At 36.8% G+C, this 27,992-nt stretch overlaps 8 protein-coding genes and 2 long non-coding RNA genes across 11 annotated transcripts; 5 read left to right on the forward strand and 5 right to left on the reverse strand.

Annotated features, from left to right (window-relative positions):
• Window positions 1-1,819: 1,819 nt before the first annotated feature.
• Window positions 1,820-3,213, reverse strand: LOC17887866. The gene is made up of 3 exons (XR_002834319.1): window positions 3,064-3,213; window positions 2,580-2,654; window positions 1,820-2,476 (listed from the first exon to the last, which is right to left on the reverse strand). It is a non-coding gene; the product is annotated as an uncharacterized LOC17887866 (long non-coding RNA).
• Window positions 3,214-3,394: 181 nt separating this feature from the next.
• On the reverse strand, window positions 3,395-4,082 carry LOC111831195. The gene is made up of 2 exons (XR_002834423.1): window positions 3,911-4,082; window positions 3,395-3,760 (listed from the first exon to the last, which is right to left on the reverse strand). It is a non-coding gene; the product is annotated as an uncharacterized LOC111831195 (long non-coding RNA).
• Window positions 4,083-8,176: 4,094 nt separating this feature from the next.
• On the forward strand, window positions 8,177-12,680 carry LOC17888921 (protein MEI2-like 2). Of its 2 annotated transcripts, none has more exons than XM_006293596.2 (13): window positions 8,177-8,258; window positions 8,804-8,854; window positions 8,960-9,076; window positions 9,174-9,640; window positions 9,739-9,897; window positions 9,984-10,100; window positions 10,251-10,402; window positions 10,482-10,573; window positions 10,660-11,551; window positions 11,638-11,722; window positions 11,820-11,888; window positions 12,013-12,195; window positions 12,276-12,680. In XM_006293596.2, exons 2-13 carry the CDS (start codon window positions 8,821-8,823, stop codon window positions 12,399-12,401), a joined length of 2,493 nt encoding a protein of 830 aa, XP_006293658.1. In that variant the 5' UTR covers window positions 8,177-8,258; window positions 8,804-8,820; the 3' UTR covers window positions 12,402-12,680. The 2 variants fall into 2 exon arrangements, with proteins under 2 accessions (XP_006293658.1, XP_006293659.2); XM_006293597.2 differs by lacking the exon at window positions 8,177-8,258 and adding an exon at window positions 8,277-8,377.
• Window positions 12,681-12,752: 72 nt separating this feature from the next.
• Window positions 12,753-13,721, forward strand: LOC111831136. The gene has a single exon (XM_023784744.1). It carries the CDS (start codon window positions 12,776-12,778, stop codon window positions 13,559-13,561), a length of 786 nt encoding a protein of 261 aa, XP_023640512.1. The 5' UTR covers window positions 12,753-12,775; the 3' UTR covers window positions 13,562-13,721.
• A 600-nt stretch (window positions 13,722-14,321) lies between these two features.
• LOC17889106 (ribose-phosphate pyrophosphokinase 4) lies at window positions 14,322-16,783 on the forward strand. The gene is made up of 7 exons (XM_006294480.2): window positions 14,322-14,622; window positions 15,001-15,316; window positions 15,411-15,506; window positions 15,646-15,714; window positions 15,831-15,959; window positions 16,268-16,367; window positions 16,459-16,783. The coding sequence occupies exons 1-7, from the start codon at window positions 14,450-14,452 to the stop codon at window positions 16,587-16,589; spliced, it is 1,014 nt and encodes a 337-aa protein (XP_006294542.1). The 5' UTR covers window positions 14,322-14,449; the 3' UTR covers window positions 16,590-16,783.
• Window positions 16,784-16,938: 155 nt separating this feature from the next.
• On the forward strand, window positions 16,939-18,856 carry LOC17887880 (pentatricopeptide repeat-containing protein At2g42920, chloroplastic). Its single transcript, XM_023784743.1, is given in 3 exon segments — window positions 16,939-18,547; window positions 18,550-18,671; window positions 18,767-18,856. Coding segments are annotated over 2 exon segments (1,710 nt in total). The 5' UTR covers window positions 16,939-16,942; the 3' UTR covers window positions 18,655-18,671; window positions 18,767-18,856.
• Window positions 18,857-19,106: 250 nt separating this feature from the next.
• LOC17887785 (PLASMODESMATA CALLOSE-BINDING PROTEIN 1) lies at window positions 19,107-19,906 on the reverse strand. Its single transcript, XM_006295739.2, is given in 2 exon segments — window positions 19,107-19,168; window positions 19,170-19,906. Coding segments are annotated over 2 exon segments (405 nt in total). The 5' UTR covers window positions 19,527-19,906; the 3' UTR covers window positions 19,107-19,120.
• A 94-nt stretch (window positions 19,907-20,000) lies between these two features.
• Window positions 20,001-21,126, reverse strand: LOC17889697 (AT-hook motif nuclear-localized protein 16). The gene has a single exon (XM_006295690.2). It carries the CDS (start codon window positions 20,831-20,833, stop codon window positions 20,057-20,059), a length of 777 nt encoding a protein of 258 aa, XP_006295752.1. The 5' UTR covers window positions 20,834-21,126; the 3' UTR covers window positions 20,001-20,056.
• Window positions 21,127-21,450: 324 nt separating this feature from the next.
• On the forward strand, window positions 21,451-24,334 carry LOC17888031. Its single transcript, XM_006293996.2, has 8 exons — window positions 21,451-21,818; window positions 21,915-22,275; window positions 22,361-22,549; window positions 22,680-22,771; window positions 23,133-23,192; window positions 23,295-23,364; window positions 23,493-23,696; window positions 23,779-24,334. Exons 1-8 carry the CDS (start codon window positions 21,691-21,693, stop codon window positions 24,187-24,189), a joined length of 1,515 nt encoding a protein of 504 aa, XP_006294058.1. The 5' UTR covers window positions 21,451-21,690; the 3' UTR covers window positions 24,190-24,334.
• Window positions 24,335-24,823: 489 nt separating this feature from the next.
• On the reverse strand, window positions 24,824-27,966 carry LOC17889862 (probable receptor-like protein kinase At2g42960). Its single transcript, XM_023784307.1, has 8 exons — window positions 27,853-27,966; window positions 26,658-27,363; window positions 26,463-26,567; window positions 26,250-26,372; window positions 25,993-26,163; window positions 25,755-25,884; window positions 25,445-25,654; window positions 24,824-25,356 (listed from the first exon to the last, which is right to left on the reverse strand). Exons 2-8 carry the CDS (start codon window positions 27,308-27,310, stop codon window positions 25,234-25,236), a joined length of 1,515 nt encoding a protein of 504 aa, XP_023640075.1. The 5' UTR covers window positions 27,311-27,363; window positions 27,853-27,966; the 3' UTR covers window positions 24,824-25,233.
• Window positions 27,967-27,992: the final 26 nt, after the last annotated feature.

The following is a 27,992-nucleotide window of genomic DNA, read 5'->3' on the forward strand; positions in this document are numbered from 1 at the left end:
ATCTGACCGCATTGGATCATCGGCTGAAACCATATACGGGCGAGGTTAACACTAGTTTCACCCCTCACCACGAGGTACATAAAAGCGGTCAAACCTATTATAGTTACACGTTTTTTATAAACTGTATGGATAAAAATACTTTATATTTTATAGTGCATGGTTTTTTAATATGGTCGTTAAAAGTTAGTTTCCAGATCTTATTGGCATATCATACGAACCTCTTTTTACAAATATTTCTGGCCTTAGGCCTGAGTCCTTCTTTATATATAGCTGGGCTGGGCTTAAACTGTTTTCATATTGAATTTGGAATTAGGATCGATGTTCCTTTTTATTTTTGTTTTTTCACTTGACAGACATGATGTTTAGTTATACAAATAGCATGTCTAAAACATCATGATATATTTGTGTAACTAAACATATACGGTATAGAAACAAAACAGTATATCGTATAAGTCTTAGACATGATATTTGAAATATGTATAATAAAACAGTATACCGTATATATTTTAGAAATTAGCCGTATAATATTAACTGTGATATCTTTTTGATTTTCTCTTTTCTATAAATAATAGTATGCAGAAGTAAGTACAGATTCTGTAGAGAATCTATATGGGACTCGCGCAACAATCAGCGTGTGGCAACCGGTGGTTGAAAACCACACTAGCGAAATGAGTGTCTCACAGATTTGGTTAACTTTAGGAGCTTATAAGAGTAAAGATCTCAATACGGTTGAAGTTGGCTGGCAGGTATGGAACTAGTATTTATTTCATTTCGTGTTGTTATTCCTTTCCTATTGGTTTACGTAAATCCACTTCTTATACATTCAATATGTTACTTTTGTTTGTTTCTTTTAAAAAATATATATCAATATGTTACTTTTGTTTGCTTCTTTTAAAATACATATCAATTTGGATATATGATTTTTTGCATTCTAACATATATATAACTGATGATATTAATTTTTACAGAGTGACGCATACGTTCTTACCGGCGGCTATAATCTTCGCGGACCAGGTTTTATACAGATCAGCAGCGAGATTGTCCTAGGAGGCGCCATTTCTCCAGTATCCAGCATCGGAGGTAGTCAGTTCGAGATCACTATTCTCGTCTGGAAGGTTCGTTTTTCAGTTTTATTGATATTTAAAACGATTGATTACAAAATTCTATTATTGTATTATCAGTTTTTTATAATAACAGAATATACAAACAATTTCAGGATCCAGAGAGTGGGAACTGGTGGCTGATGTTAGGGCCTCACTTGGTAGGATATTGGCCTAGTGAGATTTTCACCACGTTACGCGATCATGCAACCAAAGTCTCTTTGGGTGGTGAAATCGTTAACATGCAGAGCTTCGGACGACACACGAAGACGCAAATGGGATCTGGTCGCTTCCCCCAAGAAGGTTTCGGAAATGCGAGCTATTTCCGAAACATAGCGGTGGTAGATAACACTTGCAGTTTCCAGATGATCCCAGAGTTGACTATAGAGGCAGATGGTACACATTATGACCTTAAGAACTTGCATAGAGATGAGTTAGAAACTCATTTCTTTTATGGCGGACCAGGATTTGGCCATAGAGTACCTTCCGGAGTCCCCCCTCTTAGGTTGAGTCTATTATTTCTTTTTTTCAGTTTTAGTTTTTTCATTATCATTTAGTTTCTTTACTTATTTATGTTTGTTCGGTTTAACTTATGTGTAAAAACACTGTTTAATATGAACATATTGTAATACAATATCTAATATAGCATGTATGATTTAGTTTAGGTGAATGGTGGCGCAGGTTATTGTAAATGATCCATAGGGAGAAATAGAGTAAAGAAGATGGAATTGGTTTTTGATTCTTATATTACCATAATGTGCTCAAACTAAATCGTTGCTTCTTCTTATTTACAATACACCCTCTTTTAATACAGCCGTGAACAAATGGTTGCAATAGCCTAGATCTCCATTTGTGCTTCAAATGGAACTTCAGACTAGCAAAAGTAAGATGCCTCAGGCATCTAAATAACAGCTCCTTTCTGCATGCCTTGGATTCACCAAACTCAATAATAGACACTTCTAATAGAAAAAATGTCATCCCTTGGAGCTTCCTAGACCATGGAAACTCTTTAATCTCTAGATTCGGCTAAACATTTTCTAGCTACACCATTCCGATCCATTTCTATGAAAACATGTCTAGCTTTCTAAATTCTCCATATATCAACACCACCAACAGAAAATAACTTAAATGACTAACTTCAGCTAGTACTAAGCATATTGGGGCAACATCACAAGCATGGTTCTGCCTAAATTGATCTATCACACCATATCACAATACAGAATCCCTCCCAATCACTGATACTTCTTTGTCCACATCAAATTGTTATGTTCCAAAGTAGGAATATTACTGTTCATCATGAAACATGTAATGTAAATAAGTCTCTGGACTTCACACTGGCCAGAAATCCGCCTGCGACCGAGTAATTGTGTATCCAACTGTCCAAAAAGGAAAAAGGAAAACATAGAGTTCAATCTAACTATCCCAGCAAACAAAGGACCAAAATACTGAGAAGGCGAAATGCAAAATAATGAAACTCACATCAGTTGAAGCTGTGAAATCTATGAGATTTCACTATGTCCAGCATTCCAAGATTCAGTTTTAGAACAATTTCAGCTAAAACAATAGGTAAAGGTTATGACATAGATTACCTAAAGGTTATGACACAACAACAACTATCAACAAAATGAGCGAGCGAGCTACTATTTCAATGAAGTACTGATGAATGCCATAGATACTACTACTACTACTACAAGATTGGTGCAGAACTTCAAGATTCACACATATAAAAGCCATTGGTTAATTTCAGAACAAGAGACATGGATACAAATAAACGAAGAAACACTAACTTATGCTAGATTGGATATGTGCAATCGATACATCAGAGTTAAACCAAAGGTTCCCGTTTTTGTCGAATTGGGAACAAACACAAATCCAGAACAGAACAGACATCTTCATGAATCCCGCGAGAAGAGAGAGATAAAAGGAAATGAAATTGAAAACAAGGTTAGGGATTGTGGTTTACCTTAATCATTAATCTCTTAATCAACGGATTCAAATCGGAGATGGAATCGCGATCGCCATCAGCGACTAATTGATCCAGAAAGAGAGAGCTGCGATTTGTTTTCCGCCGAAGAGGTAGAGATGTGTTCTAAACCTTATACTGTAATGTATATAGTTATAAAATAATAAGAATCGTTTCTAGTTTTTTAAATAAATGATTGTCATTGCAACAGTCGTTGTCCGAGTATTCGGATACTCTTGTATAAGTTGGAAAAAAAATACCTTTCCCCATATAACAATAATAAAATTAATATCGATATTCGATAATATTGTCCATCACCATTAATATAATACATAAATAAGTAAATAACTGGTATGTTCTTAATTTTTAGGTTAACTGTCTCTATACAAATTAATATAACCCTTTTGTTTTTTTTTGTCGGCATTTTTTTTTGTTTCTTCTGTTTACTGCTCATTTATGTTTTATTTCATTATTAAAAAAAAAAAAAACAAGAAAAGCAACAACATATGGAAATTAACGCTCAATTCGCCATTAGATATAGCTAGCTAGTCGTGAGTGCAACAACAGCGTAGAGGATCTCCAATGCAGTATCCATGCTTGTATCCTTTCATCTCAGAACAGTCATGGAAGCATGCATGATTATCAAGTATACCTACACAGTTGAAAAGCCATAGAGGACATTTTGCTGGTTTGATCGCTGCACATACATGTAACTTTCTGTTAGTAAGTCATATATATATATATATATATATATAATTATAAGACAAATGTCAAAAAAATGATGTAAAAATGATATGAATATAACAAAAAATGAATTGAATTATTTTTTTAAAGAACAACGACATACGTGGCCAATCCGAAACATTGTAAGAAGAAACATCGTAAGAAGAAAACGAAATTGTCAAGACCATTACAAGAAAGACAGTTATAGAGCTTTTTGTTACAGTATCCATAGTAGAGAATATGGTCTCTGATTTCTTGTTAAGAGTTTTGTTTTTCTAATTCTCTACGAAAGTCTCAATTTTCTACTTTGTCATTGCATAATTGGATCCTTTATATATATTTGATAAAAGAGAGATTTTCATTTACTTTTCTTATCTTTTAAATTAGAAAGAATCTGAATACTACTGTAACTGAATATATATCAAAAATTAATGCAAAAATTAATTTTAGGAAATAAATATTTTATTATTGTGGAAGTTTGACTAAAATTGATTATGTACCATTAACTATATATTTGATTTTTGACTAGATAATAAATGTGAGCATGTTAAAAGAAAGTAAAAATATTTACACAGAATTATATATAAATGGATTTTTTAAACAATATAATTAAGGGGGGAGGTTATTGGGATGTTGAAGTTAAAAGAGTGTGGATTTCAAAAGTTTTAGAGATTTTAAAATTCTCAAAATTTTTTGTAGATTCTAATAAATGTTTACTAAGATTTTTAAAGTTTAGTAGATTATTAATATAATAGATTTTACAAATCTTTATGGTTTTATGAAAACAATCTTTCACGGGTTAATCCCTTCAAAATATCTTGCGAGTTTTCTCTTTTTACAAATATATATTTTTCTACGAATGTAATCTTGAGTCCGTGAAAGTATACACGTGACTGTGAATGCATATTGTTTTTATGAATGAAATCTATTATAGATTAGTCCGTCAAAACATACACTATAAATGTGCAGATTTTGTAAATGTAATCATTTACAATATTTATTTTTATTTTTATTTTTATTACAAATTATATAAAAATTTAAATAGAATGTTCTCCGCGCGGGTCCAATCCCAGTGTGTTTGTATAATCGCACACCAATCACCTTGATTGCAAGACCAATGAAGACCATTAATGTAAACAAATCATGTGGATTTTGGTTTATTAGGTATTATTTTTGCTGATTATATTCTTTTTTTTTTAAGTCAGCATCAACTATACTAGATTAGCTCATCTTTTTGCCATTATAGTCATGATAAATAATAATATGTTTTATTTCATTATAAATAAACTGAAAAGCAACAATTAAGAGAGATTATCTTTTTAAAATCACATAAACTCGAAACGCATAACTTAAAAGCCTAATTCGCCAGTTACTCTAGATGAATATGTATAGCTAACGGCGAAAGCAAACACACGTTGAAGGTACTCCGAGACAAAAGCCGTGCTTGTAACCCTTCCGAGAACAGTCATGGAAGCATGCGCGATTATCAAGTCTACCTCCACATTTATAAAGGAATTCAGCTCCTGGTATGGTCTCTGCACATACATATAAAAATCCACTGTTAACACTAATTATACATATATGTAACATGTCCAAATAATAGTTTTCCCCCCCCCCCCCACTCAAAGTTCTTTAAAACTTACATACACACATACGTGCAACTTGCTAATACTAATTGTCTATGCTTAAAGAAAAAAAAATGTTTGAATTATTGCTTGTAAAGTGATCAAAGATAATTGAAAAAATAACCAAAATATATAAATCTTCTAAAAGAACCAACTAATGTACCTGACAACGCCGTTACACTGTAATAAGAAAAAGAAATTGTCAAGACAATTACAAGAAAAACAGTTATAGAGCTTTTTGTGATACCCATTATTTACCAAGAATTATGTTCTCAGCTGAATTTTGTTTTTTTTTTTAGGTTTGTAAGGTTTTTTGTTTTTATATCTTCGATATATATATATATATATATAAATTTAAATTTATTTGCTAAAAGAGAGATTTGCATTTATTTCAATATCTTTCAAAATAGAAGGAATCTCAAAACAACTGTAACCGGATATATCAAACATTAATGCAAAAGTAAAATGTGGGAAATAAATATTTGATTAATGTGGAGGTTTGAAAATTGATTATGTACCATTAACTACTGTACATATTTGAGTATTATAATTAAATTTGGCTATATAATAAATGTGAGGATGTCAAAAGAAGTAAAAATATTTACACAGAATTTATATATGATTGGATCTTTAAACAATATAATTAAATCTTTCACATACTGTTATTGTCTCCAACACATCACTCTAACCTTGATATTGCAATTTATATATGATTAGATTTTTTTTTCTAAATTTAATGAGGAGTTTTATGCAAGTATGTATATACAGTATGTGAAGTGATGGAACCAGCAAAATATGGTCATGTATGCCTTTTCAATTTTTTTTATAAAATTTTTTATTTTAATTGCAAATCTTTTGGTAAAGTGAATTGCTTTTTTTTTGTTTACAATCAATAAAAAAGAAAAGTGGGTTGTTATGATAGTATGATTTTTATTAATAAGACTTTATCTAATAAACAGATGTATTGAAAGACTTAAAGATAGTTAAAGTGTTGTGGTTTATAGCTAGTTTTGGTTCAACTCACTCTACTTTTTATTAGTAATTGTAAAGAAGATTTGTTTATAAGAACCTTGGAAAAGGTTCGACGTAATCGATGAATAAAATTCGTGTAAGAAACATATACTAATGTTATGCGTACATAGGACATATAGATAAATTCATGTAAAAATTAACATATTCTTTATTTTCGATGTCTACTAAAACAAATTATCAGTGTCAACGAAGCTGGTTTAGGTTCGTGTCAACAGTTAAGCAATTAGGCCTCTAAAACAGTATAAAAAAATCGTAAGACTCTAATCATAAACTCTGTTCTTTATACTCTCAAACATGTCTTTGGGCAATATATACTTTCTGGTCCGGAACGCAAAATGGTAAAGAGTAATCCATCTTTCGTTTAGCTGCCATGAGAGAAGCACACAGAATTAATAAAGAATAACAAAGCTCATACTAGAAGCTAGCGCATATCTCAAGCTCTATTCACCAATACCTTTAATTTATCATATGATGCAGCAACAGCGTCGAGGATTTACTAACACATTGTCCATCATTAAATTTAGAAATCCGGCCGTATATACATGTCCAAATAACTGTTTTTGTAAATTTTAGAAATCCGTATACACATACATGTAAATTTTTGCGAAATAAAAACAAAAACTATATACTTAGCAAACAAAATCCGAATTATGCTCTTGATTGCAGTGATAAAATGATAAGCTGAAAAATAAACGAGAAAAAGTAATACATAATCATTTCTCAAAGAAGCAACATATCTGACAATGACATGGCCAAAACATTTTCATTAGAAAACCAAATTGTCAATACTATTACAAGGAAAACATTTATTAATACCCATTTTATCTTATATATAGAGGGAGAGAGATTATGTTCTATAATCTTTTTAATTTTCTTTCGTGAAAAGTTTATTTATAGGACATAAAGTCTAAAAGTTTTCTACTATGTTTGTTTTTTTACATAAATTGGAGCTTCCATATATAATGTTTCTACAAAGAGAGATTTTTATTTATTTATTTTAAAATAGAGAAGATTTGATTCTAAACATATTCCCTTTATTTACTGAAAAAACCCACCACATCACAAAATACAAGTTGTGATATATTTTTGATCAAAAAAACAATAACGATATTTTGAACATGTAATTAAGGCCCATAATTTAAATGCTGAATAGGGGCCCATAATGTTATCGTACATATCAATAATTAGTTATCAGATAATTTTTTAATTAACACTAATTTTTGTGATATACAGTATTATTAATAAGATTTTATTTACTTTTTTTTTTGGTAGTATAAGATTTTATTTACTAAATAAATACAGATGTATTAAAGTTGTCTGATTTTATGGGTTTCGAGGAAATATTATTTCATTTTTCTCTACTTTTTATTGTATATATAGATGATTTGTTATCATAAGTCCTTGAATTATTTTTTTTTGATGTATATCGATGCATAAAATTCGTGTAAGAAACATATGAGCAGAGGACATTTTAGATGAATTTCATGTAAATATTAACATATAAGAAATGTCACCATACGATATATTATAAAAATCTGGTTTAGGTTCGTGTCAACGGTTAGGCCCCTATCTCTCTAAAACGATATTTATAAAATCCATAGACTCTAATTAAGTTAATTAACTTACTTTAAATTGTAATTACTTTATAAATAAAATAAATAATTAAAGACGCTTTTATCCCTCTCTCTCTCTTTCTCTCTCTCAGTTTTTTTTTTTTTTTTTTTTAGTGTGTGCTCTCTCGTTGTGTAATTTCCCGGCAACGGAAGGAGGAGGAGGAAGAGTGTAAGCAATAAATTCCTCTTCTTCTACGAAAACGTTAGCCTCTTCTCCTCTCTTTTGCTTCTCCGATTCTCTACTCTATGCTTTTTTCTCCTTCTTCTTCTTCTTCTTCTTCTTGTTGTTGTTGTTGTACATGGTTTCCTCCATCATCGCAGGTACTACTGCTACCTTATTACTTTGCTCGATCAAATTTCTGCAAATCGGTTTGATTTTTTTTGTTATTATTCATATGAAATTTCTGCAAACCGGTTTGCCCTCGAATCGGATTTTTGACTTGTTTCAAAGGTTTAAGCTTTGATTTTGAGTTTCTTAAACATACGATTCTTGTCTCTGGTGATGTTTTGTCGCCACAAGCAACAAAAGTTTCTCAAGTAATTTTTTTTCTGTTCATCGAGTTGACCAAGCGTAACTGAGAGACTTCATGGTTTGGCGTCGATTCTCTTTGTGTTTTTGATGAAGAAACACATCAGTAGCTTGACAGGAACTCACTGTTCTGTTTTGGGATGCAAAATCAGAAATCTTTTTTTGCAGAATTGTCATTGGATTCACATATAATAGTTGTCTCTTTGTTTCGTTTTCAGTTTCAGAAGGCAAAAAGATGGAGTCAGAATCCAAGGAATCACTATCTGCTGGTATGAAAAAGATACTTTCTTGTTTCCTTTTCTTTTTTTTTTTGGCTTTGATTGAAATTTCTATTTTTGTTTGATATCTAACTATGTGGCTATTTTCAAATCTAGACATGTCATCTTTTCTGAGTAGATCATCTGAAACATTTAATGGAGGCACTGGATATCGTTCTGCAAATGATCTCAGCATGTTCTCAAGCTCATTGCCTACACTTTTCCATGAGAAGCGTATGTCCTAGCTTCTTTTAGTGATCAATTATTCAATGATAACTCTTGATTTACCTGAATTCAATGCTAATATCTTTTTGTTTTGACAAACTTGCAGTGAATATGACTGATTCTGATAGTTGGCTCTCCTTTGATGATAACTCACCCAATCTGAACAAACTTGGCATAGGTCACTCAGAGAATGATTCGTTGGAAGATGTTGAACCTGATTCTCTAGAAATCTTGCTGCCTGAAGATGAAAATGAGCTCCTTCCTGGCCTTATTGATGAGCTTAATTTTACCGGTTTGCCTGATGAACTTGAAGATCTCGAAGAGTGTGATGTCTTCTGCACGGGAGGGGGTATGGAATTGGATCTTGAATCCCAAGATAATCTTGCTGTTGATGTGTCAGGGATGCAGATATCTGATCGCGGTCCTGCAAATGCCTTTGCTCCTCGTAAACGTCCCAATACGTCTGGCAGAGTTTCGGTAGAACATCCAAACGGTGAACATCCTTCAAGGACATTATTCGTAAGGAATATCAACAGCAGTGTTGAGGATTCTGAGTTAAGCGCCCTTTTTGAGGTAGACATACTTGTTTCTCTCGTCCAATTCTTAAGCCTTAACTCATTTAATATCGACGCTTACTTTCCCTTGCTGACGTGATTTCCACCTGTCACCAGCCCTTTGGGGAGATCAGAAGTTTGTACACTGCATGCAAAAGCAGGGGTTTTGTTATGATATCCTATTATGATATCCGAGCTGCGCATGCTGCAATGCGTGCCCTTCAGAACACACTTTTAAGAAAGAGGACACTGGACATTCACTTTTCCATTCCTAAAGTATGGACTAGGAGTACTATTCTTGCTTTGAAGTTTCAGCTTTTCTTTATTACTTTTCTAATCATCAGCTTACTACCACATGATAGGAAAATCCGTCAGAGAAGGATATGAATCAAGGAACTCTTGTGATTTTTAATGTGGATACAACAGTATCGAATGAGGAGCTCCTTCAGCTCTTCGGTGCCTATGGTGAAATAAGAGAGGTAATTTCTATGTTCTTTAGGTTAACTTGTGCGTTCATATGTGCATATGCTATGCAATGGTTTTATCTTTACCTCTAAGATATTCTTCTCTTTGTTTGGTATTTAATGTGTCATATCTCCTGCTTATTGATTCCTAACTTGTACATGCAGATTAGAGAAACCCCAAACAGGCGTTTCCACAGGTTCATTGAGTACTATGATGTTAGAGATGCAGAGACAGCCCTGAAAGCACTGAATAGAAGTGAGATAGGTGGTAAATGTATAAAGCTTGAACTGAGCCGTCCTGGAGGTGTTCGTCGACTGTAAGTTGCCTGAACTTTGTATATTTCCAAGAGTTGAGTTATCTTGCATACACAGTGCACTGAAACTATATGTATACAGCTCGGTCCCATCACAAAGTCAAGATTTGGACAGACACGAAGTTACAAATTTCTTCAATCAAGTCGGTTCACATGTTGCTAACTCCCCACCAGGTAAACTCATATTAATCAACTCTTTTATCATTTTGTCTCAATTCGTTTGATTGCCTTGTCAAGAATTCATTCAATCTACTTAACAGGTAACTGGCCAATTGGTAGCCCAGTGAAGGGCTCTCCTTCACATGCCTTTCTGAGACAACATGGTTTAGGAATGCTCAGGCCAGTTAACTCAGATAATATGCCGGGGTTGGCTTCAATTCTTCCTTCTCATCCCCCTAGCTTTCATGGATTTTCACCAGTCAGTACTGACCAAGGGCTATTGCATCATCCAAACCAAACTATTCTGAACAAAGGATTGATGCACAACGCTTCCTATGGACAACCCCATTCATTGCCAGAGCATACAGCAGGGGGACTTTCCAACTCCATGAGGTTTGTTGCTCCACACTCCTCAGGATTTGGGACTTCATCTGATCACCGCTATCGCTGGGGAAGCCCTCCTCAGCAAATGAATTATCCTGGTTACCCTGGAGTGCCGTCATCATCATCATCTACTGAACGTCCTTTCTCTGTCAGGAGTGGTTTTCCATTTGCTGAGAGGCAAGTTTCATTGCTTGGAAAATACCAGCATCATGTGGGATCTGCTCCCTCAAGCATTCATTTTAATACCCAAATGAATATCTACCCAGGATCACCAGAGACACCCCTTGGATTTGGTGATATGGGAATCAGCAAAAACTATACCAATGCTCATAGAAAACCAGACCTTGGTGTTAGTCTACCGGGAAACTATAGTGAACGGGATTTCACTGGCTTTGGCATGTCTTCAATGCCTACAGTTCCTTTCGGTGGGAGTAGAGGATTACAATCAGTAAGGCCGGAAAATTTTGCTGAGCAGGGCAGGATCCATAACCACGAGACTCACAATCAGAATCAGTTCATAGATGTTGGGAAATATCATATTGACTTGGATAAAATTGCTAGTGGAGATGATATGCGGACTACATTAATCATCAAAAACATCCCGAACAAGTAAGCCTTTTATTGATCTCTATCGAAGATCTTCTTTAACGTCTACTATGTTTTATGTTCAACTCTCAAATGCTTTGTTTTGTAAGGTATACTTATAAGATGCTGGTGGCTGAAGTTGATGAAAAGCACAAGGGAGACTATGACTTTCTGTGCTTACCTGTAGACTTTAAGGTACTTATACTATAAGAGAGTGGACTCATGATGATTTTGTATAATAATGCTGGTGACTTGAGAACTTTCTGACGATCTAGCTTTTTCCTGGATACAGAATAAGTGCAACATGGGTTACGCTTTTATAAACATGGTTTCTCCATTGCACATCGTTCCCTTCCAACAGGTATTTGCATATTCTCTTCATTATAATCATGAGGTTGACCATGTATTGTGGATATGGTAACTTTCCGATTCAGTGGCTTGAGATTGTTATAGTTAACAGATACTCGTAATGTGTGTTTCTGCAGACCTTCAATGGTAAAATATGGGAGAAATTCAACAGTGGCAAAGCTGCTTCATTGGCATATGCAGAGATCCAAGGGAAGCCTGCTCTTGCTTTATACATGCAGACTCCAAATCCTATGAAGGAAGAAAAGCAATTGTTTCCAGAAGTCTCCCACCATGATGAGGGTCGAGACTCCAATGATCACGTAAGTCATTGGATACAAAATCCTCTGTCTCTTTAGATTTGATGTCCACCAATTTGACCTTGTATTTATGGATCTTACAGGAGCAACTTTTTTCAAGCATTTGGAACATAACTGTACCCGATTCAGATTGGTCTTACACAATGGATCTTATGGAGAATCCGAGAGAAAACGGTAACTCGAAGAACGCTGCAGAAGAGTCCTCTTAAATCCCTACTAGCTGGGAACTCTAACTCACCATCAATGGTAAACTAAGTGTACAGATCTGGCGTGGTTATGGAAGAAACAGATGTACAGTATTAAGGCTTGTTTTTCCACGGAACAAAGTAACCGGGTTTTAGGGATTACTTCATCTAAAGACATCTCTATTAGTTCATTACGTTATACGCTTTATTCAGAACCTCTCCTTGTCAGTAATGTATATAACATCCTCTTGCGTGTACATTATCCTGTCCATGTGAAAGACATGATCAGAATTTAGTTGTCCATTACAACAGATTCGTTATAAGTCTCTGTCTCAATCGGTTACCATTACAAAACCGTTACACGACTCTCTCTCTCTCTCTCTGTCCATTGTGTGTCAATGGCGGATCAGACTCTTTTTCAACCATTCCTAGCCAAACACACTACCAAAGGCTCAACATCGGAATCGGATTCAGTTATTCTTCTACGGATGTTCTCTGTAATTATCATTGGAGCAATCTCCTTGTGGGCAAACCATGAGGCTTCAAAAGGTTTCTCCATAAGTATCATCAACGATGCTAAAGATTCTCCCTCCGGTAAAAGATTTGCCCTCTTGTTCGAATCTGATGACACAGCAGTGCGGATTCTGCTTGATACGAGCTACTTTGTAGAGAGGTATCTCTACGAGGGTGTTCCTCATCGTCTCCGGAAGCCTGTAAACCACGTGACGGTCCGATTCAGTGGAAACAGCAGTAATAAAGTCGACAAGTTCTTGGTAACTTCAGGTGCAAGTTATGGAGAGTATGTGATCAGATTAAGCTCATCCATAATGGAAAGAAGTAAGTTTAGCAACGCTGTGGAATCTGCATTACAACGTTCTATGGTTAGGATATGGCTATGGGGTGACGAGTCGGGAGTTTCGCCGGAGCTTGTTGCCGGCGTGGTGGAGTATTTGGCCGTGGATGGACGAAAACGACGTCATATTGATAAGTTAGGTGGTGGGGATTGGAAGGATAAGGAGGGGTCTAAGTCTGTGTCTGTGGTTAGCTTCTTGGATGACTGTGAACGACGTAACGAAGGGTTCATCCGACGGTTGAACCATGGGATGAGACTTAGGTGGGATGATCGGACGGTAGATCTTGCTTCGAGTGGTGCGTGTGATTCACGTAAAGATGTGATTGCGTGAGCTTTAAGATGGACTACAAATCTACAATGGGACTGATAATTGAGAGACGAACATGATTGGTTCTCGTGCTGTCGTGATGCACACATGGCTCCACGTCATTTTTTATGTGTATAATTCAATTTCTCTATTTTTTTATTGGAAATTTGGCCTTTTTATTTAATTCGAGTCTGCTACAAAAATAAAATATATATTATTGGAGCCCAATACTGGGGGTGAGTGGAAACTTTAGAATTTGTTATATCAATCAAATAGACCAAGGCCTTGTCCAACAAGAGAGTTGTTGTAGCACCTATATTTTATGAGCTATTTTGCAGTGTCAGTCCCAAAACGTCACACTAATCAAGGTTTAGTTTACTAATCAAAGGTTTTGAACTCGAATACATTGGATCGGATTTGTGTTTGTAGTTTCACAATTTCTTCGGTTCAAATTTAACCGTTTATAAAATCAGATTTCTCAAATTACACGTTTTTGCAGAATTACTTGGTCAAATGTTACCCTCTCAGAATGTATGACTAATATTTGGGGTAATTGCGTTGCTTCATGCCGTTTTAAAAAAACAAAATATTGAGTTATGAAAATGATGCAGCAAAAGTAATGCAATTATAGAAAAAGAATTAATATCCAAATACTGGAAATAATGGCAGCAAAAATAAGATATCAGTGCCAGTAAATTAAAAAAACAAAAAATCATCAATAGATTTTGGAATAAGTACATGTAGATTTTTTGGGGTGCAGAAATAAAGTGTAAGGAATCAAAGCCGAACAAAAAAGAAAAAGAAAAACAAGCCAAGGGCTTTTGAGAAACAAAAAAAAAAAAAACCTTTAAACCCTTTTTGGTGTATCCGATTCCGTAGCTAACACAGTCGGACTCTTTCACGGCGTCAATAATGTCTGAGAACGCAGCCAACAACATCATGGACACCCAGATTTGTAAAGACGCCATCGTGTCTGAATTACAGAAGAAGAAAGTTCATCTCTTTTACTGCTTAGAGTGCGAAGAGCTTGCTCGCAATATCGCCTCTGAATCTGATCATATCACTCTTCAATCCATCAACTGGAGGTTCTTTTTCCTCTTCCCCCCCCCCCCCACATTTTCTGGGTTCTCTTGTTTGAGTATCTGGATGATGTTGCATGTGTTTCTCCGAGTTTGGGTTAAGTAAAACTCATATCTTTATTCTGAAATTTGGATTAACTCTGCTAGAAAAATCCCCTTTTCTTGTTCTGCTGCAGAATCTGTGTTTTGCTTTTGTGGCTGTTTGATTCGAGGCTTATGTATTCAAAACTTAATCTTTCCAGCAAATTTCAGTTTTCTATGTGAAGAATATTGCAGTTCAAGTGTTTTAAGTGTCCTTTTTCTCTTACTATGAAATCAATCTCTGATTGGATATGTGAAGTGATTTGGTCATTTTTTTATATATATATATATATATGCTTTCAGGAGTTTTGCTGATGGATTCCCCAATCTGTTTATCAACAACGCACATGAAATCCGAGGACAGCACGTTGCCTTCCTTGCTTCATTCAGTTCTCCTGCGGTCATATTTGAGCAAATCTCTGTCATTTACTTGCTCCCTCGTTTGTTTGTGGCGTCCTTCACCTTGGTGTTGCCTTTCTTCCCCACTGGCTCCTTTGAGAGAATGGAAGAGGAAGGAGATGTAGCAACTGCGTTTACCATGGCAAGGATTGTCTCTAATATCCCCATTTCACGTGGAGGTCCGACTAGTGTTGTCATCTATGACATTCATGCTCTGCAGGTTTTTTTATTTTGATCTTATATCCCCGGGATTTTACTACATCTATTTGTGGAATTCAAGTTCATCACTCTCTCTATATGTTCTTGTGTTGCAGGAAAGGTTTTACTTTGCTGACCAGGTTCTTCCTTTGTTTGAGACTGGGATCCCGTTGTTGACGAAACGCCTTCAGCAGCTACCTGAAACTGAGAAAGTTAGTTCATGAAATCTTTTTTAATTTATCCAATTTAGAAGGGGGATAACTGTAACTGATAGCGTCCACTTTTTTTTTTTTAGTGACTGTTCTTTGTGTTTTTGCTCCCTCAGCTATATTTGATTCCTTTCGTTTTCAGGTCATAGTTGCATTTCCAGATGATGGAGCCTGGAAGCGTTTCCACAAGCTGTTGGATCAATATCCCACGGTTTGTAGCTATCTAAACTGATAATTTATCTGCACTGATACTCTATAAAGCTTCATTTGAACATTTTCATGACCCTCACAAAATATCTAATGGGACTCAATCTTGAATCATAATAGGTTGTGTGTACAAAGGTTCGTGAAGGCGATAAAAGAATAGTCAGGCTGAAGGAAGGAAACCCTGCTGGTTGTCATGTTGTTATCGTGGATGATCTAGTGCAGTCTGGGGGTACACTCATTGAGTGCCAGGTATTGCAGTCCTTATGAAATAAAATCTCCCTGCATTTTGCATTGACCTATAGCAATATTCAATGAATTCTTAATCACAAGTGTTGAATTTAAAACTCAACAGAGGCTATATGTCAAACTGGTTTAATATTCCAAGTGCTGAGTTGTATTAATATTCCTATATCCAGATTAGTTTTGATCGAGAATCTTTATTATTTCATTATCTTCAGATGATGTCTTATGAGATATGTTGAGAATTTAGTCTGATATTGTCAAGAGAATGGCGGTCTCACTCGTCTTAACTGTTTCACCTTCTTTTTGTCACACAGAAAGTATTGGCAGCCCATGGAGCTGCGAAGGTGAGTGCTTATGTAACTCATGGTGTCTTCCCAAAGAGCTCGTGGGAGCGTTTCACCCACAAGAACAATGGTAAGTATCTGTCTGACTTTGTGAATTGTTATTAACACTTTGTTGTATCTTTAAAACTGAAGTCTATATTATTATTGTTTCCTCGAAATAGGATTGGAAGAAGCGTTTGCTTACTTCTGGATCACGGATTCATGCCCACAGACGGTTAAGGCCATAGGAAACAAAGCTCCTTTCGAAGTCTTGAGCCTCGCAGGATCCATTGCTGATGCTCTGCAGATATGAAGAAGCAATAGAGAGATCAAGCCTGGTTCTTTTGCTCCTTTTGGTGTTTTTGCCTTGAACTTTTGTACTCTTTAAGAGATGTGCTCGACATGATCAATTTATGAATAATCATCACTTTTGCTGAAATAACTAGACAGACTGTTGAAACTTCTACTCTGTTCTTGTTGATTAATCGTGTTTTGCAAACAAAATAACTGAAGAGGAAAACTAAACACGTGCGGTCTTGTCATTAACCATCTTATTGTCAATGGCGATCAATTTCCACACGTGTGTAATTTCCCGCAAAAGGATAAGTTATTTTCCCCTGTCTTACCTTTCTTTAAACTTGATTGACAAAAAATCGGCGGGTAATAATGTCTCCGACGATCTTATGCTACTCTGGTGTGACAGTAGCGGCGTTTCCGTCACCGGCTTCTTATCTCCGATTGATAGACACACAATGTAGTACGATGAGAGAACTCAAGCAAATTCACGGTAATCTCATCAAAACCGGTTTAATTTCAGATACTGTTGCCGCGAGCCGTGTCCTCGCCTTCTGCTGTGCGTCTCCGTCAGACATGAATTACGCTTATTTGGTATTCACAAGGATCAATCACAAGAACCCATTTGTGTGGAACACTATAATCCGTGGTTTCTCGCAGAGCTCGTTTCCGGAGATGGCGATTTCGATATTCATCGATATGTTGTGTTCTTCTCCGTCTGTGAAGCCACAGAATTTGACTTATCCTTCGGTATTTAAAGCTTATGGTCGACTTGGGCAAGCTATTGATGGGAGGCAGTTGCACGGGAGGGTTCTTAAAGAGGGACTTGAAGACGACTCATTCATACGGAATACGATGTTGCAAATGTACGTGACTTCTGGGTGTTTGGTTGAAGCTTGGAGAATCTTTGTGGGGATGACTGATTTTGATGTTGTTGCTTGGAATTCGATGATCATGGGTCTTGCTAAATGTGGATTGATCAGTCAGGCGCAGCAACTGTTTGATGAAATGCCGCACAGGAACGAAGTTTCTTGGAATTCAATGATCAGTGGGTTTGTGAGGAATGGTAGATTTAAGGATGCGTTGGAGATGTTTCGAGAGATGCAGGAGAGAAATGTGAAACCTGATGGATTTACAATGGTGAGTCTGTTGAATGCTTGTGCATACCTTGGAGCAAACGAGCAAGGGAGATGGATACATGAATACATAGCTAGGAATAGATTTGAATTGAATAGTATAGTTATAACAGCACTCATAGAGATGTACTGCAAGTGCGGGTGTATTGAGGAAGGTCTAAAGGTGTTTGAGTGTGCTCCTAAGAAGCAATTATCATGTTGGAATTCGATGATTCTTGGTCTAGCTAATAATGGATGCGAGGAAAGGGCCATGGATTTGTTCCTGGAGTTAGAGCGTTTTGGCTTGGAGCCAGATTCAGTCAGCTTCATCGGTGTTTTAACAGCTTGTGCCTACTCTGGGGAAGTACATAAAGCTGGGGGTTTTTTCAGATTGATGAGAGAAAAATATATGGTTGAGCCATCTATAAAACACTACACTTGCATGGTTAATGTGCTGGGTGGAGCGGGGCTCCTTGATGAAGCAGAATCATTGATAAAGAAGATGCCAGTGGAAGAAGATGCTATTATATGGAGTTCTTTGCTTGCAGCTTGCAGGAAATACAGTAATGTTGAGATGGCTAAACGGGCAGCAAAATGTTTGAAGAAGCTGGATCCAGATGAAACTTGTGGTTATGTGCTCATGTCTAACGCTTATGCTCATTATGGCTTATTCGAAGAGGCAGTTGAGCAGAGGATTTTGATGAAGGAAAGAAAAATGGAGAAAGAAGTTGGCTGCAGTTCGATTGAAGTGGATTTTGAAGTTCATGAGTTTGTATCTTGTGGGAAAAGACATCCTAAATCTACAGAGATTTACAGCTTACTCGGTATTTTAAACTGGGATGTCACTGCAATAAAATCAGGTTTGCTACTGCTCGGTTCGCTGAATTGTTTGATACTACAACTGGGATCGGTTTCTTTTATCTAACAGAGAATAAGCAATTTCATAAATATGGCCTTCTGTGGATGTAGCTGGAGATATCATTTAGGTATATATACTGATTTATTATGTTGTGAATTATACATAGTTCATATACAAAATATTTCCTCTCTTAATACCACACCTGATAATCTTATTCTATAGGTTTCGTCCAGGTCAAGCTATCTGAGCAGCAATATAAGCCATGTGTGTGAATACAAGACCCCACAAGAAGCTTCCTAGGTTTGGGGTTGCGGTTCTTGTTACTGAAGACGTCAGTGGGTATGGACCAGTGCTGAAATTGATTTATATAACTTATTACTGTGTTTCTCTTCCATAAGGTTAACAAAAATGAAAAAAATAACAAAAAAATAACCTTCCGCTTACCTGTTAGATGGAAACTTACACGTTGGAGTGCCTGCAAGAGTTCACAGATATAAGCAGGAGAAGAACAAATCACAAATTGAAGATGATTGTGGAAAATGGGTTCTAACGTGCAGACACTATCACAATGAAACTCTAATAGTTTTTATCAGAGCTTGATTTTATTTTTGCAAATGTGAAGTGGTTTGGAAGTACTTGGGTCTTGAATTGTAAGCACAGCAGCACCACCGAAATCGCAGTTTCTCGGTGTAGGATTCTTCTGGTAATAGTCATTGAAGGCATAAGATGCTCGACTTCTGTAATAGTCGAGGTCCTGACAACGGCGACCCTTTTCCATCGGTGAGCAATCAGCACCATTTTCACAAGCCCGTTTTAGGTTCCAAATCACTCTTGTAAAGTGCGCATATGGATTATCCACGCACCAGAGTGTGAATGTAAGTATGATGCTTGTGTTCTGCTGTGCAGCAAGTCTACCAATCGCTTCTGCTGTTCTTGCTACTGAAATAAGTACTACGAGGTTTATTAACATCCTCGTCTTCATTTTGTCAGAATTTCTTGCTCTTTGGTATAATGAGTTAATGGGGAAACCGGTGATGAAATGTTTTTGATGATGTTGCTGGTTGCTGTCAATCTTTTACATTTGCATGTGTTTACGTCATTAGTTGGAGACGTAGTTAAGGCATATGCATGTGTTGCACTAACTATGGAAATTTATGGCAAGCATGGTTCTGTGTCTTTATTTCTAATAAAGCCATGGCATACTTTGCAGTTTACATTGACCATGTATAGTGCCTATGTTGTGTGTGATATTCTCTACCATGCTTTGTAATATTTTCGTATTAAATTAGAGGATTCTGCTTAAAATTCTTAAACAATTACTTGTGTTTTTTTCAGTTTCTTCTTTTTACTGTTGCAGGTACAAACTACAGAGGAAGATAAGCTTCAGTTTTAGCCAACCTTATGGTTCTCTCTACCTACAGAAACATCGATCTTTGATTCCAAGGTAAATTAGATAGTAAGACTATAAGGCACTTTGATATTATGATGAAACGTGGAGATTAGAGAGCTGTATTAAGGTTTCGACATAGCACGCTGTGCAGGCCCCCAAGAGTAAATATCAGAACCGGAGTTTCCATTAGTGAGAAGATTTTGAGGTAGTCCATGAACGTCATCTAAAGGACGGGATCTCCCATTCTGGTAGTACTGCTGATTCTGCATAGAAGCAGCTTCATCATCGTCCATAGGAAGACGATCAAAAACAGCATTCATGAAAGATGCAGCCATGAGAACAACAGGACCAGATGCGATTAGCCCACCAACCACTCCTCCACCAACAACCTGTCCTTGAGGTCCGGCTAAGTAAATGGTGAGACCAGTTATTCCAAGTGGTGCTGGTGGAGGCAAGATTGATCCAAGCAATGAGAGGATCTCATAACGTCCGTGTAATGTAACTATTGCTCCTGATGAAGCTGGTTGCCTTAATGTCACATTGGTGACACAACCATTGGCACTGAGTATGCAGAGACCTCTCTGCTTCCTTCTTGCGAAATCCGATAAAGTCTCACAGATGTCACAACCTGAGCTGATTTCAACGGCATTAGCTCTGAGGGAATTTGGACTGTCGTGAGTCACAATGATTGGTGGTTTGGGTTTGTTCTTGGAGCCAGCGGGTCTGCCACGTGGTCTCTTAGCCATCTCCCCTTCGATTGATGAAACTGGTTGGACAGCTTTGGGTAATGCTTTGAGGTTGCTGTTGTTGTTATTGCCTCTCTCCGTTGCTTCATGGTTCCTCATTGGAACTGACTTAGATCCTACAGAGGTTGGGGTTAGAGCTGTGCCTCCAGCCATTGATATGATTGCTATATATTTAACTGAAAGATTCAGAGATCTTTGTGAGGAGTTTGTGGGTTTAAGTAAGGAGATTTTGGTGAATTATTATATGGTAGAGACACCAAAAGAATGATTATGAAGAGTAGGAGATGGTTAAGTTGCCACCAAAATTGTGATTAATAGTTAACAAATTATTTTGCAAAAGAAAAGTTTCTGGCAGCCTACTTCTCAACAGAATACAGATGATTATGTATTTGATTCATGACAATTGTCTTCCTTAACAGAGAGATTCATAATAATGTTTAAACATCTTGTAGCTATTTACAACCAAATTGTTTACCCTTTTTTGGTACCAAATCTACATTAAATTCTGATTGAGAGAGAGAGAGAGAGTTAGAGAACAATTAAAGAATGAGAGAGTCTGTCACTCACTGCTCTGTAAATTATATAAACGGTAAAGAACGAATGGTTTTTTTTATTCTCGCCTTCCATACTCGACACGTATTGGGCTTTTAATTTGGGTCCTTAATAGAGAAGGTCAAGTACGGCCCAAATGTTGAAAATGCACACGTGTATTTTGTTCTTGACCTTGCCATCTCGTCATCAGCTCGTGCGTGTGCCACCATTGCTCTCTCTCTCTCTCTCTCTCTCTCAAGTTCTTTCTTCTTCGAGTCGGTGCCGAAACTTGGAGCAATTCTCGGGAATATTATTGCGTTTGATTCCTTGAGCTTAGGTTGCGTTTGAATTTCGTGTTTCCGTTAAATCCCAGCCTGATAGTTTCGAGATTTCAGCTGTTTTTTATTCAGAAAACGAGATTGACTGATGATATGAATCAGAAAAAAATTCTGAGATTGAAAGTGAAATTGATTTGAAGTATGAATGCAAATAACAACAACGGGAACCCAGGTTATCATAATATCTGGACCAATGGCCTTATCTGTGCTTTCGAGTTTTGTCAAGGTCGTCGTCACAACAGCACAAGTGGGCATGCGTCTCTCAGAATGTATGATGATATTTACTGACTTGTTTATAATACTGAGTACTCTTCTTCTTTTTTGCTTGTAGAGTTTTTAACCTATGTACAGTGTTGTTGTGATAGAAAGCAACAGGAATGTGAATCAGACCAGTTTGGTGCTGGTGAAGAAGAGCACTCGAGGAGTTATTGGCGAGGAATTGGATGGGATAGGATCTCTGAGCTTGTTCAGACTGTGCAAGTTGATAATGATTGGGAGTTGCAAAACATTGGCTTAGATGAGGATGAAGCCACAGTTGCTGAGCTTGCTGCTCCTTACTGGGAACGACCACTTGCTGGTCCAACTTGGTGGTGCCATGTTGATGCTAGCCATCAAGGTATTGCCTCCTGGTTGCGTAATTCTCAGTGGTTACATCCAGCTGTAAGCCTTGCTCTGCGGGACGAAAGCAAGCTGATCAGTGAGCGGATGAAACATATTTTCTATGAGGTGAAATTTATTTTGCTTCTTTGTGATGTGGACTGTGTTTTGGTTCTACAGCTGTAATAGATCAAACTTGTTATATGTTGGATAGGTTCCTGTCAGAGTTGCTGGTGGGCTGCTGTTTGAGCTGTTGGGGCAATCAGCTGGTGATCCTTTTATCGAAGAAGATGACATACCTATTGTCTTAAGGTCATGGCAAGCACAGAATTTTCTGGTGACCGCATTGCACGTTAAAGGTTTTGCCTTGAACATTAGTGTTTTAGGTATTACAGAAGTCCAGGTTTGTTCTTCTCATCTGAATCATTGTTTACCTTTATTCGTTTGTCAGTTAGTCAAAACAGGGTTTTCAGTCGTTTGAGGCTCTTCTATGTCACTTTTTTTGTCTAAGCTGATGCACTCTGTCTTACCAGGAAATGCTTATTGCTGGTGGAACCTGCATTCCGAGAACCATTCATGAACTAATAGCACATCTTGCATGCCGCCTTGCACGCTGGGATGATAGGTATTTATCATCCCTTGATCTAAATCAAGTTCAAAATAATTGTATATTGGGGAAGTTTAGTATTCATTATTCAAACTTTCAGCAATGGGTACACAATTTACCTGGTCTGTAGGGTATAGGCGGCGAAGTTGCCAAGCCTTAGTATTGCTTTGATAGAACCAATGTGTCTTATATTATTCTTAGAGTTTGCACTTTGCAAGATGGGATTCAGCTGTTGAAAGATGCAGTATCCCGTACCAGATTACAGTTGTAGATTAGTTATCTGTTTAGTTAAGATAAAATAAGATAAAAGAACCTTTTGATTCTTTTTCATCCTCTGGATATAACCCAATGATGATTGATATCAGTATTCTTAATGTAGGCTATTCCGGAAGTATATATTTGGTGCAGCTGATGAAGTTGAGTTGATGTTTATGAACAAGTACTTCAACTGTGCCTCCTCTTACTTTGGTATTTTCTTTCTAAGGCGCTCCTTGACGTGTATGTCTGATGAAATAGAATAAATTGCTTTTGTTGATAACAGGAGACTGAACGAGGATCTAAATCTACTCACTACAATCTTGAATCAAGAGATCAGAAAGCTCTCGACCCAAGTAAGGCTTTCTTGTTTGACTACGAGATGAGATCAGCTAGCTTATCTGGAATAATGTTATTCATTCCTTCATACAAGTGACTTTATAATCACTACCGTATTTTCTTTTTCATCAATCATCATTACCAGGTTATACGGGTGAAATGGTCTCTTCATGCTAGAGAAGAGATTGTGTTCGAGCTTCTTCAGCAACTAAAAGGCAACAGAACAAAATACTTGCTAGAAGGAATAAAAAAGAGCACCCGCGATATGATCAATGAACAAGAAGCCGTTCGTGGTCGGTTATTCACTATCCAAGACGTCATGCAAAACACGGTTAGAGCATGGTTACAGGTGAGATTTTCATTTTCCGGAGATGATAACATAAGTAGGTTACTCTCCAAGTCATCTTAATTTTTTTATTTGGCTTGATTAGGATCGGAGTCTCACGGTTACACACAACCTAGGAATCTTTGGAGGAGTCGGTCTTTTGCTTTCAATAGTGACGGGTCTATTTGGAATCAACGTAGATGGGATACCAGGAGCTCAAGATTCTCCACAAGCCTTTTTGGTTTTCTCAGCCGTTCTCTTCTTCTCAGGGTTCTTGCTGGTGGTCGCTGCTTTACTCTACCTTGGACTTAAAGAGCCAGTGGCAGAAAAGAATGTGAAGACTAGGAAACTAGAGCTTGACGAAATGGTGAAGAAGTTTCAAAGAGAAGCCGAGTCTCATGCTCAAGTCTGCAAAAAAGTTCCTCAGAACATAGAACGTACGACTAGTAGTTGTAGAATGATAGTCCATGATCCGAATGGTTACGTTCTATTGGATAGAAATCAGTCCGGTTTATGATTGTAAATTCTAAAGAAGAAATGTTAGAATCAAACATCCAACAGTAACAGTATGCAAAATCAGAGCGTTTTTTTCATTGTCACCACTGAAACAATAAGCAAAAAAACTTCGGATAAATTGTAGCAGTAACGAATTTAAGTTTAGAGATCCTATAAGTTTGGAATATATCAAAGCGACTGAAGACTGGAATATATCAGTCTTGTGTCGTTTTTGTATAATTTTATTGCAATGACTCTTTTTATATTCGTGAATGTCTCTAACCGATTAAAAGAAGAAAAATGATTTCACGATTAGTATGCTAAGTAAAGAGAGAGAGAGAGAGAGAGTTGGTGAATCACTACTGTTAATAGCTTTTAACAAGCCACGTGATGAGAACGTGTCAGAGAATCTAATTCAACATATATATATTTTGGTGATATGAGAAAGTGAGAATCACAGAAACAAAATACGACAAACACGACGCAACATTTGACAGATTTGCAAGGAAAAAGCTAGTGGTTTTTATGGACGTTAGACTTAAACTATTAATTCATCTTCGTATTATTTTGTCCTCGTTCAATAAAGTTTTCTCAATAAGGAATTAAATCCACTGATAACGATTTATATAAAAGAGATTTAAGCGAAGCCACTAGCCATTATAATTGAACTTAGTTTTGTCTCTTTGTTCTTCCACCTTTATACTCTGTTTCTGCTTACGTCGTCGTCGATCCATAGATTATTTAAGACATCGCTCTCGTACTGACGTCGCAGATCTTAAACACATGTTTTGACTGACAAGCATTCCGTACCAACAAGACAGGAATAATTATCCCGAAGATCATAACTATATTTAAAAAAGAAAAAAAAGAAAAACAAGAAGCCCTCCTCCTAAGGTTGCATCAGTCATCATCACTCCACAGGCTCTTTTGATCATCTGAGAGAGATTTCTTCTCTGACCCCAAATTTCCACAACGGAATGTGTGTGATCGATTATCAACCAATTAGTTGCTAAGCAGAAACAGAGCATTTCAAGACTTGAAGAAGCTACTGTCTCATCTATTTTCTTTATTCACAAGTCTTCTCAGCCTTTGTTATGTGCGTCTCTGAATTGCTAGGACCGAGAGATTCTTCGTCTTTGGTCTCAACAATCTCCATGCTCGCTGTTCTGCTCCTTCTGTTCCTCCTCTCCTGCCATAACATGAAGATTTTGTTTAAATCATGAATATACAGAAACATATGTTCATAGCAATTGTTACAGCTGTGGACCATCTTATACCTTGTGAAAAGGGTGTTCATCCGATTCAAGCATCCGCGCTACCTGACTCATTCTAGGACGTTTCTCTGCTTCAGGATCAACACATCTAAGGGAAACCAAAAGTGCGCGTTTCAGAGCACTTTTACTAGGTCTAGGTTCAAGTCTTGGATCCACGACTTCTTCAGCTCTTCTTGTTCCAACCATCATCTTCAGCCATTCAACAAGATTCACCTGCCAATATACAGACCCATTCAAGATTTTCAAGAAATGAACATATTCATAACCAAGATTTTAAAGCAATATACAAACTCTATACCAATTTAATTAGTACCTCATTAGCAGGACGCCCATAATCAACTGGATCCCGACCAGTTACAGCTTCAAGAAGCAAGACACCAAAGCTATATATATCGCTCTTTTCGTTTAACAGACCTGTATTAGCATATTCTGGTGCTACATATCTGAAAAAAAAAAAATAAGAAAAATTGCAATGATATCTTTGTAAGGACATCATCTGAGAAGATAATAATAACCATGCCAAAGGAGAGTACAAAAATTTTGGACTTTACCCAAAGGTACCCATGACTCTGGTTGTGATGTGACTCTCACCCGAGTCCAAGAGCTTGGCTAACCCAAAGTCTGAGAGTTTTGCATTAAACTCATCATCAATCAATATATTGCTTGCTTTTATATCTCTATGGACCACTTTGGGTTCTATTGCTTCGTGTAAATAAGCAAGCCTGCAAAATTGTACAAATTGCAGACTCTTTTAATATGCAAGTATTGAACATATCTAACAAAAGTTAAACTGTTCCAAACCACTTACGCTTGTGCAGTGCCAGTAAGGATCTTCATCCGTGCCTCCCAAGTGAGATTTCCATGTTGTCGCATTGCTCCATGTAGCCATTGTTCTAAGTTACCACTATTCACATACTCATAAACAAGCATCCTGCATTCATCATCATATTTAGATACAGTAAGATCCTTTTGCTCTGGCTGAAAAGTACGATCAAAATTATAAAAGACAAGCGAGACTCACCGATGAACTCCCTCTATGCAATATCCTAAAAGCCTAACAAGATTCTTATGTCGTACATGACCAATAGCCTCAACTTCTACCCGAAATTCCTTCTCAGCTTGCCCTCTAGAGACCAAAATTTGGAAAGAATTATTATAAAAAAACCAAACATATGATTTACAAACATTTGAGATTCCAGTTGAGTTGAAAACTTACAGATTGTTCAGAAGCTTCTTTACAGCAACTTCAGTACCATTAACGAGTTTACCCCTATAAACTACTCCATAACCACCCTCTCCAAGAACATTCACCGCAGCAAAACGGTTGGTAGCTAGCTCAAGATCCCTTAGAGTAAACCAGTGTCCCCAACCAAGGTGGGATACTTCTGGTAAACCAACCAAAGGAGATGCTGTTACAGGTCCTCCATACTTTCTCCCAGTACCTCCAAAGCCTCCTTCTTCACCGGAATGAGAACTACAAGCTCTCTCATGATAATTCACAGAGCTGCATTGACTCAAAGTATCATTATCACTAGACTTGGTTCTTGCCAAGTGAGACAACATCGTTTTTCCAGTGGATTTATCATTCATTTCGATATATAAACTTTCAGCGTGAGGATTGAGATTCTGAAACCTAGCCCTGTCTACTCTGATATCTTTGGACTCATGTGGTATCTGGTTGAAAGGAAACTTGCTTGAAGATCTTCTAGATTTCCGACGGAATGTGATCCATAGAGACAAGATGCAGAGAATCATAACTATGAATACTCCAACTACCAAACAAACCCATACCCACAACTTCAACCCCTTCAAACCAAAAAATGATATCTTCTTGGACATCTCAGCGTTTAAAGAATTCTCAGGTGACATCTCTGGTCCAGAAACCGTCTTTTTTGCTTCTCTTACCACTTCAATATAACCACCTAGACAGCAAGAGAGTGTCTTACCGTTAAACACTTGCATACATCAATACAAGGACTAAAGATTTATCTTTTTCACACTTGTCGTTTGACATTTAGCCATATAACCAACACAGAAACCGTACCAAAGCATAAATCTTGAAAGCAATGGAAGATAACTCAATCTAAAGGGTGTGAGTATAGAAAAAGAAGAGAAAAAACGCACACTTTCATTGGTATATGTAAAAAATTGCGGCATATCAACAAACAAGTTATGGGCGTTACGTGTCCCCACGAAAGATGGGAGCTTGAAGAAACAAGAGAATCTCGGCTTTTTAAAACCATCGGAAAGAGCATCACTTAAGTTTGAAGCAAGAGACAATTTACAGAGAATCAATCACATAATGAAAAAAAAACATTCAGGGCAAGAAAAGAAAAAAACAAAACAAAACAAAAACGTTTTTTTTTGTTTGTTCTCCTCAAGAAGTAAAAAAGAGAGAGCATAAATTTTACCTTAGAATGTGGGGAGAGATAAAGCTTTGTCCTTTAGATGTATCTTCTTCATCTTAAAACAACAGAAACAATGAATAAAAAAGGCTCCATTTTTTATAATATGTTAATATGTTACTGAAGCAAAACAGAGGAAGATACTG

This window comes from Capsella rubella, unplaced genomic scaffold (assembly GCF_000375325.1).
Source record: "Capsella rubella cultivar Monte Gargano unplaced genomic scaffold, Caprub1_0 scaffold_4, whole genome shotgun sequence".
NCBI classification, from domain to species: Eukaryota; Viridiplantae; Streptophyta; class Magnoliopsida; order Brassicales; family Brassicaceae; genus Capsella; species Capsella rubella.

Bases quoted from the DNA above. Each gene is read 5' to 3' on its own strand.
- LOC17888921 (XM_006293597.2), top strand. From the start codon at position 8,356: ATGGTTTCCTCCATCATCGCAG. The intron at 8,855-8,959 runs GTATGAAAAAGA...TTTCAAATCTAG, and splicing joins CAAGGAATCACTATCTGCTG to ACATGTCATCTTTTCTGAGT. The intron at 10,574-10,659 runs GTAAACTCATAT...TCTACTTAACAG, and splicing joins TGTTGCTAACTCCCCACCAG to GTAACTGGCCAATTGGTAGC.
- LOC111831136 (XM_023784744.1), top strand. From the start codon at position 12,776: ATGGCGGATCAGACTCTTTTTCAACCATTCCTAGCCAAACACACTACC.
- LOC17889106 (XM_006294480.2), top strand. From the start codon at position 14,450: ATGTCTGAGAACGCAGCCAACAACATCATGGACACCCAGATTTGTAAA. The intron at 14,623-15,000 runs GTTCTTTTTCCT...ATATGCTTTCAG, and splicing joins CTTCAATCCATCAACTGGAG to GAGTTTTGCTGATGGATTCC. The intron at 15,960-16,267 runs GTATTGCAGTCC...TTTGTCACACAG, and splicing joins GTACACTCATTGAGTGCCAG to AAAGTATTGGCAGCCCATGG.
- LOC17889697 (XM_006295690.2), bottom strand. From the start codon at position 20,833: ATGGCTGGAGGCACAGCTCTAACCCCAACCTCTGTAGGATCTAAGTCA.
- LOC17888031 (XM_006293996.2), top strand. From the start codon at position 21,691: ATGAATGCAAATAACAACAACGGGAACCCAGGTTATCATAATATCTGG. The intron at 22,276-22,360 runs GTGAAATTTATT...TATGTTGGATAG, and splicing joins TGAAACATATTTTCTATGAG to GTTCCTGTCAGAGTTGCTGG. The intron at 23,193-23,294 runs GTACTTCAACTG...TGTTGATAACAG, and splicing joins GAGTTGATGTTTATGAACAA to GAGACTGAACGAGGATCTAA.
- LOC17889862 (XM_023784307.1), bottom strand. From the start codon at position 27,310: ATGTCACCTGAGAATTCTTTAAACGCTGAGATGTCCAAGAAGATATCA. The intron at 26,373-26,462 runs GTGAGTCTCGCT...TGATGAATGCAG, and splicing joins TGCATAGAGGGAGTTCATCG to GATGCTTGTTTATGAGTATG. The intron at 25,885-25,992 runs GTAAAGTCCAAA...TTTTTTTTTCAG, and splicing joins AGAGTCATGGGTACCTTTGG to ATATGTAGCACCAGAATATG.